Raw genomic sequence first — 9,136 nt, forward strand, 5'->3', positions numbered from 1 at the left:
TGAGGAATATAGGAAAAAAAGGCTATTTTATTAGGATTTTCAATTGCTATACCCAAATACAGTAAAAGCCACTGTAACTGGCATTTCATTAACTGGCATGCTCTATTCACTGACATGCCGGTTGTCACTGGTCAACGCAGCAGAAGGGAAACCAGAAGTGAGACTTCTAGTTTTGTCGAATCCCACAGCCCGAGGGAAGCAGCCTGCATAGGGTAAAGCAGCCTGCACGGAGCCCCCCCACCTTTCTCCCAGCACACTGACACCAGGGGAGGGGTAGGAGGGGTGGCATGGTTAATCTGAGATGTGGATGCGCTGGATGCGGCAGGAGGGGTATTTTTGCCCGACCAGGCAAAGACACCTCTCAGATAACTGGCACATTTTGTTATCCAGCACCCCCCATTTCCCATGGGTGCCGGATAATGGAGCTTTTGCTGTACATCCATTTGATCAAGCTCTGACAACAGATTGCTCATTACAGACAGGGACCTCTATCTTTTTTTCCAGCAACAGCAGATAACTTTATAAAAACAATCTTTTGATATATGGCAGAATAGGCTTTCTTCATGGATACTCATGTTTGCAAGCAAAACTGCCAAATTCTGCTTCCATTTACACTGGTTTTTATCTTTAGTAATTCCATGGGTGTTACTGAAGTAACTCTGATTGTTCAGTTATATCACTAAGAGCTGAATTTATGGCTTTTACCTAGACAGTATACATGATAAAATATTTGTGGATGATACATTTGTCTGGAAAACCTAAAGGTTTATCAAACACTGTATTTCAGAATTTAGGGGGAAAAAAAACTTTTCAAATAAAATTGATGCTCTTATATGGTTGTCACATCTGGAGACAGACAACAATAGTACAAAGAGCTGAGCAAGTACTGGGGAAAAATTAAAGTAAATTCATTCCAATTTTTAAGCGAGCTTGCTTCAGTTTGCACCTTTCTGTTTGTTTTCTGTGTGTGTTCCAGTGAACAAGTACTGTTGAAGAGACAGTAACAGATGTTAAATGACTGTTGTAAGAACTTTTTCAGAATGCAAATGTTCTACTTATAAACACAAGTGCTTGTCCCTGAAGCTGAGTCTTATTCAGTCTCCTCCACTTGGGGAACAAAAACATATGCTATGACTAGTGGGCTTCTATACACGTGTAGGGAGCTGGCTCCAACGCACTGGAAATCCAGCACATCTGAACAGGCTTCATTAATTGGGTCTGCCATAGCACGAAAATAAATGTTCTCCAGCAGACTGTGGAATCACATATATCAGTGTCCCTGTGCAGAAAAATGGTGGTGGGCACTTTGAACTAAAGCTCGTTCAATGAGCTTTAGTTCAAATCACCCCAACACCATTTTGCAGCACAGGGGATGCTGATACACCTGACACTCCGAAGCTTTTAATTGGCATGGCTTGATAATTAAATTCCTCCCCCCCACCCCCATGCCTCCCAGAGCAGGTGTAAAAATGCCCTATGTATCCTCGCGAATAAGCATGAATTTAACAGTGAGTTACAAGTACTCAAAACATTAATTGCTGTAAGCCATTCATAAGAAATATGCAGACTGTGCACAATCACAGAAAATATCATATAATTTCTAACAGAAAATACACATAGTGAAATCATGTTCCTGATTTTGGACAGGAAAATGTCTATATTTTCCTGAACATATTATAATAAACACAGGGATTCCTCTATAACTCAAATAAGTGGTCCATTTAGTCTGTGGTTCTGTGTGTGATTGGACACACTAGTTCATCAGTATAGGCCTGGTTGAGCAACTATGCTTGGTAAATTTTTCTGTGCACTAAAACTAGGGAAACTGGTATTCAGATTGTTTCTTCTTTTTTCTACTGTAGTATTTTGTATGCTGATATTGTGGGGTTCACTCGCCTGGCCAGTGACTGCTCACCTGGGGAACTGGTACACATGCTTAATGAACTCTTTGGCAAGTTTGACCAAATAGCAAAGGTAAGCATCTGCTGGAGCTTGTCTCATCTCTGCTACCACTATTAACAACTACTATTTTGCAAGACTATGGGCAAACTAAGAAAGTGCTGTGAGTTAACAAGATGTGGGTACTTACTGTGCATCAAGTGTTCTATGGTAAGTGCCTGCTGTTACCCTAAGGGAAGTAAAAGCTCAGTGGGGAAGGATTACTCTTCAATGAAACAAGTTAATACAAAAGGTGGGTGGGTCCTCCTCCCCCTAGCTGCATTTTGTGAATCAGCCGTAAAGGTCAGATCACAATGTGTTACAAAAGTAGATGAATTAATGGATTTTCAGGGACTTAAAAAGGGTGGAATAGAATCACACTTACATGTTTAAGTCCCCATCCAGCTATTGCCTTGTCTTCTACCTCCCCTTTTTGGGGAAGGTCATTGAATGGGTAGCTCCAGGTACATCTGGATGCCATTGGTTTCCTTGGCCTGTTTGGCTTTTATCCTGTATATAGCACTGAGACTCTGCTTGTGGCATTGGTTGATGATCTTTGCCTAGAGACTGACAAAGAAAATTGTGCCTTGCTTATCCTCTCCATGGACTGAGACCTTGTAGTGGTAGAGACGCTTGTGTGTCCCAATGATCCTCAGCTATGTTACCCAGAGTCTGACACTGCTGGTAGGGTCACCCATGGTGAAAAGGCCAGTGGGGAGGTTCCAGACAAACCATAGTCTATCTCCAAGTCCTCAACAGCAGATCAGGTGGAAGATAATGTCAGGATCACAATGGCTGTAAAGATGGAAGGATGCTGCAGCAAGATGGAGGTCTCCTGTCACCTAGGGTTCACACTTGCCACTGGGCCCAGATCTCCACCTTGTCAAGATTGTTTGGTTGCCATTTCCTCACATTAAACAAAGTCACGCTCAGGCTTCTACCACAGGAAACAAACCACTGTCCTGTGCCAACCTCTAAAAGCCCTGTGGCAATGAACTGGATAGAAGTGTTCACAGTGTCGGTTTTGCCATCAAGAACCAGCTCATCAGTCAGCTTATGGAGCTCCCTGTGGGTGTTAATGAACATGTTATGACCCTCGGTCTTAAGCTCAGCAATAACCAGTATGCCACCATCATCAGTATGTATGCCCCAACACTTGATGCTGACAGTTATGTCAAAGAACTATTCTACTCAAACCTTGACTATGTACTGATTAATACTCACAAGGGGTAAAAGTTCATCCTCCTCAATGACAGAGATGGATGTGACCTGGAAGTCTGGAGTGGCACCATTGTGGAGGAAAGATTAGGGAAAGTAAATGCCAGTGGCATCCTTCTCCTGAATAAATGTGTCGAGCACAGTTTTGTCATCATGAACACCATCTTCAGACAGAATGACAAGTGCAAGACCACCTGGAGACTCCTTTGCTCTAAGCACTGGCACCTCCTTGACTATGTTTATTGGTACAGCCCATGATCAAATGGATGTCCATGTCACATAAGCCATATGAGGAACCAATGACTGCTGGGCAGATCCACACACAGTCTTGTTAGATCCATTATGAACATGCAGCTTTCTCTGAAACACTTAAAACAGCCAAAAGAATTGTGAAGAACTCTCAACACCAGATCTCTTCAAGATCCAAAGGTCTGTAGGGATCTCTAACTGTGTCTCCATGAACATTTCTCTGCCCTATCCACAAATGAAAGCAACATTGAGGAATTCTGAAGGGGGTATAAAACATCCATGCATGTGACCTATGCTGAATCCATTGTCTATACCACTCATCACCACCAAGACTGGTTCAATGAGAGTGACACCTCATCTCAGCAGAAGGAGAAGGCATATCAGCTCCTCAAAGCTGAAGCTCAAAGCAGGATCTGGGAAATCAAAAATCAGTGGTGGCAAGATAAAGCCAAAGATATCCAGTTCTCTGTTGACCTTTACATGCAAAGCTTTTTGGGGGCAATGAATGCCATCTGCAGTCTAACTTCCCATGGTCCTACTCTTCCTATGATCACAGAATAGCTTGATGCTCTTCAAAGACAATTAATATATCCAGGCTAGATGGAAAGAAAACTTTGAGGAGCTCCTGAACTAAGAGTCAACTGTGGCAGGTACCACCATCGAGTCCATCACCCAAAATCCTAAAAGGGAATCCCTCACCAACCCTCATATTCTAAAAGAAGTCTGGTGTACCATCAGGGAAACAAAGAACAACAAGGCTACCGAACTGGATTGTATACCTGCAGAAATCTACAAAACTGGCAGTGGGAACTGGTACTGCGACTCCAAGAATTTGTTCTATGAATTTGGAACAACTAAGAGATTCCTGGGGACCTAAGGAATGCTAACATCTTCAATAAAGGAGATGTGTCTGTGTGCGGGGAATTATCAAGGTATTCCCCCTCCTTTCCACAGCAAGGAAAATCCTTGCCTGTATCCTCTTACTGCTTGCTGAGGAAGTCCTGCCCATATCTGAGTGTGGTTTCAGACCATGCTGGGATTCAATTTACATGATCTTAGTTGCCTGTCTGCTCCAAGAAAAATGTTGGGAACATCAGGACCTGTATATGGCCTTCACTGACCTCACTAAGGCCTTTAATTCCATCAGTTGCAAAGCCTTGTGAAAAGTAGTGGCCACATTTGAGTGTCCTGAAAAGTACATCAAAGTTCTGAGGCTTCTCCATGACCAGATGGCTGCAGCCATTCTACCCAGTGGATCAGAGACTGACCCATTTGTCATCCAAGCTGGGGTCAAACAAGGATGTGTCATCACTACAAATCTGTTCTCCATTTTTTTGACAGTCATCTTTATTCTCGTTATGTACTGTACTGCCTTCCTTCTGGAACTGACATGGAATACTGAATGTGCTCTTCAATCTGGGACATTTTCAGTTGAAAACCAAAGTACTAAAAACAACCATCCTTGCCCTTCAGTATGCCAATAGCTGCACCATCCTTGTGCACACTGAAGAAAGTCTCCAGACCATATGCTGGATCTCTTCAGAAAAACCTACTGAACTTTGGGCCTCTTTCTCATTATCAAGAAGACTGAAGTGTTCTATCACCCTGTACCGGGTCATGAATGCCCCTCCCACCCCCAGTTACCCGGGATCGAGGAACAGACCCTGGAAGTAGTTGAGTCGAGCACTTCCCCTACCTCAGTATCCACCTCTCTTAGAGTGAATATTCATGAGGAGATCCAGCACAGGATCTGGTACACAAGTTCCTCATTTGGGAAATTGCTTCACTGTGTCTTTTATTCATCACAATCTCTGGAAAGACCCCAAGATCTGGGTCTACAGTGCAGTCATTAGGGCTGTGCAAAACAGGCACAATTCAATTCAGATCTGGCCCGAATTGGGGATAGTGATTCAATCTGTTGATTCGGATCACTGTCAGGATCTCTGTCCCTGATTCAATTCAGCCAAATCTGAATCTGAAGATTCGATGCTGATTTAGGAAATCAGTGATTCAGAAGCAGGCACTGCTTTAAATGTTTTTTTCTACATACCTTGAGGTACCAGGTGTGGCTCATGATTGCTGTGGTGCTGGGGTGCATGGAGTATCCCCCAGGAGCACGGGGGACTCTCCAGCATGCTTGGCAGTGAACCCAGAAGGGGACCGGAAGTACTTCCAGCCCACTTTCAGGTCTGCTGTTGAGCACGCTGGGGAGCCCTCTGCACTTCTGTGGGACACTGCATCTGCTCCAGTACCACAGCCTTCAGAGCCCCTGCTACTTAGAGGTATGTAGAAAAAATATTTTAAGCTGTATCTACACCTGAATCGCTGAATCTGTCTGAATCTCTCCGAATTGATTCTGAGGGTTCCAGATTGATTCAGAGAGATTAAAGGGTCCTCTGATTTGATTCAGATTTGGAGATTTGGCCACCAAATTGGGCAGAATCTCTGCTGAATCGAATCAGGGACTTTGCACAGCCCTAGCAGTCATCATCCCCACTCCCCACAATGGATGTGAAAGTTGGGTGACCTACTGTCATCATTTTGATAGCCCAGAATGCTATCACCAACAATGCCTCTGGAAAATCCTCCGTGTCAAATGGGAAGATTGCCACACAAATAACAGCACTGAATAGGTGATCCTGAAGCACCGACTTTGCTGGACTGGACATTGTGTGTGGGTGCCTGACTCAACTCCCAAAACAAGTGCTCTACTCCTAGCTTAGTAATGGCCTGAGATCACACAATAACCAAAAGAAATGCTACAAGGACAAATTGAAGACATCCCTCAAGAAAACATATGATTTCAGAAAAGCAGACTTCAACTCACTCCAGGAACTCATGGGCAGGATCCCCTGGGTCTTCTGACCCTGGGTCTGCAGTCTCAGTCCTTTCCAAGTGCCTGACTATAGTTCCTTTAACACCAGCTTCACAATGATATGTTGGGAAGGAAATGAATGAGTAATGAAAATGAATATATCTTCAGGCGGAGGAGCACCTAGAACCCAGTTCTCTTGGTTACTGCAAACCAGCAGACTATATTTAAGTTCTGAATGAAAGCAGCTGTGAGACCAGCATTTTGTGCTGAACTCAATGTAGCTAGTGTGTTGGGCAAGCCTAAAGCACACCTACTACATCAGATACATCAGGGGACTTGGGTGCTGCTGTACTCTATTTCTGGATCTAAATGGTGCTTAGGCTGAGGTGAAGTACCTGGTTCTTTTGACTCCATGTTTCTGGGCACACACCGAAGATAGAAATATAGGTACCTAGGTAACTTTCAGACCACAAAGGGAGGTATCTCTTGAGTTTTAGGCAGTTGCTAACCAGAGATGTTTTGGGCAGAAAGTGCATAAAACAACTTATAGGTATCCAGGTTCTCCTTTGCAGTTGACACCCAAGGGACTGGAAGATTGGAAAGCCAAAATGAGGTATTCCAATGCTTTTGGTTTACCATAAGGTGCCAATTTCTGATAAAAAGTTGAAATGTGAAGAGGATTTTCCCTAATTTAACTTATTTTATTTTACTTTTACAAGCATCGTGGTTAGCTTTTCATTCAGTGTGTAAAGGTGTAAAAAGTTTTACTAACATCGCAGTCTGTTTTTCTAAATGTCTAGCTGGATTAAGGATAATACTGTCAGATATTATTAGCAAGACACTTTATATTGCTTAAAGAAAGGCTGGAATGAATGCCTGTATACTTATAATTGCTGATCATTTAGTAGCTTAATGTATTTTCTCAGCACTTCAGGTATGAGGCCAAACATCTTCATTTTCAAGTTACAAACCTGGCCTGGAAGGATTGCACTATTTGAGATTGCAAAAGGAATGTCTTAATGTCTTGAATATAAGGAACCACTTGATTCTATTATATATATCTTATAACTCATGCATTTTTCTGTTTTCATACATCATGTAAAGTAGGAGAGGAGGTAAGAATGGGTTGCAGATTGCTTTCTAACCGCTCTTCTTTTACTTACTCAGTAATAGCTTGTTATACCTCAACAAGGTTCATTACCATTATAGTTAGATTAGTTGTTGTTGTAACTTGTTTGAAAGCATATAAATTAAACACAAGGTGCTACAGAGATTTGATTAAGTCATGTACTATCATTTGAGTTCTTGCATTTTCTTGCAGGAAAATGAATGTATGAGAATTAAAATCTTAGGCGACTGCTACTACTGTGTGTCTGGATTACCTATCTCTCTTCAAAATCATGCCAAAAATTGTGTGAAAATGGGACTGGACATGTGTGAAGCCATAAAGTAAGTGCAAAGGTTTTGCTAAATGAATGATATTGCTACGTTAAAGATGAAAGATCCCATTCTTTTCCATCTACAGCTATACAGGTGGCTTGTTTTTCAGAAGCTCTTATGTCTTCATCCTTGTCCCAAGCAGCAGTCTTGGCTCTTCAGCAGCAACAGTGGTAATGAAGATTGTTAAGAAATGGGCTGTTGTTAAATGAAGGAAATGTGTCATCCCTTAGATTATTAGACCACATGGAGCACATGCTCTTAATGGACTCAGAATGATTTATTTGGTGAGAGCATAATGCATTTCAACAAAGGTGATGATGTGAGTGAAGAAGATTATAGATGAGGCAAAAGTGTTTAGAACATATTCAAGAAGGTGAATTTGTACAGGAAAGTGAGTTTCTTTCTGTACACTAACTTCCAGGTGGCACTTTGTCATCATCAACATTGTTGTCAATTACTCTCAAACAACAATGAACCTCAGAGCTGTTTCAAGCAAAAGATGCCCCTGGCTGAAGTTTTAAGCTGAGACAACATTCAAGCATGCTCTAACTGCAGTTGGGTGCTCCTGCAATTCAGAACATCTGTAAAACTATCCTAAATGGCTTGATATCAATTTTATATTACTATGGTGCTTAAGGCTTCTAGTGAATCTGGCTCAAAGAGTTTGAAGGCCTCCTTTAGACAAAAATACAGCCTTCGAGTCTGACCTGGCGAAGTTAGGCTGTAGCCACGTTCTGTCTCTCAACATAGGAGAGTCTGTAGTTAAGGCCTGTCTTAAGAAGAGGCAGATGTTCCATGCCAGCCAAGTAGCTGCATCTGAGGTTGGAAGAATTGCCTCTAAGTTCTAACATTAAGCAATAAGTACTGAAGGCTGTGCTTGAGGCAGAGGCTATGTTAGGAATACTTTTGTTAGTTAAGAAAAATGTAAGGAGGGATTAAACAAGATATATAGGGTGAAGCTTTCAAAGGAGTCAGTCATGTTCATCCAACTGAAAATTCCACCCTTAACCAAGAGGCAAAGATTTTGTGTGATATCTTTTATTGGATACGATGTATAACTAGAATTGTGTTATTGCTCTTTTGTCTCATAAGGGCTTCTCATAGTTCACAGGCCTCCTTTAATCAGAAGATTCGCATTCACATGGAGTTGTGTCTGTTGTGTAGCTCATCCTGCTTCTGCCTCTTTCTTAAAAATGAGGAAGGGCACTTGATGCCCAAAAGCTTGTCCAGCAAGTCTCCTGACTATACCTTTAGTCCAGTAAAACATATCACAAATAAATCCTTGCCTTGTCCATTTTCTGGACCATTGTGGCTACAGCACTTCATCCTTAAACAACAATTTTCTTGGACCTGTAGATAAAGTTAAACTGATGTCTGCGGTGTAGACCTGCTCTAAGTCATATGAGAGAATCCTATCCCAAACCTGTTCATTCAGAAACTAAATCTTGATGTGTCAGCCTATTTGTTAAGTAGAGA

General features: G+C 42.1%; 1 protein-coding gene across 1 annotated transcript in view; it reads left to right on the forward strand.

Annotated features, from left to right (window-relative positions):
* The window catches only part of ADCY2 (adenylate cyclase 2), a 564,608-nt gene that overhangs the window by 396,648 nt on the left and 158,824 nt on the right, over positions 1–9,136 (forward strand). The window contains exons 8-9 of the mRNA XM_019518414.1: positions 1,863–1,974; positions 7,542–7,669. Coding sequence (XP_019373959.1) covers positions 1,863–1,974; positions 7,542–7,669 — 240 coding nt within the window. The remainder of the gene's footprint in view (positions 1–1,862; positions 1,975–7,541; positions 7,670–9,136) is intronic.

Source organism: Gavialis gangeticus, unplaced genomic scaffold (genome assembly GCF_001723915.1).
Source record: "Gavialis gangeticus isolate Ggan-Ray unplaced genomic scaffold, GavGan_comp1, whole genome shotgun sequence".
NCBI classification, from domain to species: domain Eukaryota; kingdom Metazoa; phylum Chordata; order Crocodylia; family Gavialidae; genus Gavialis; species Gavialis gangeticus.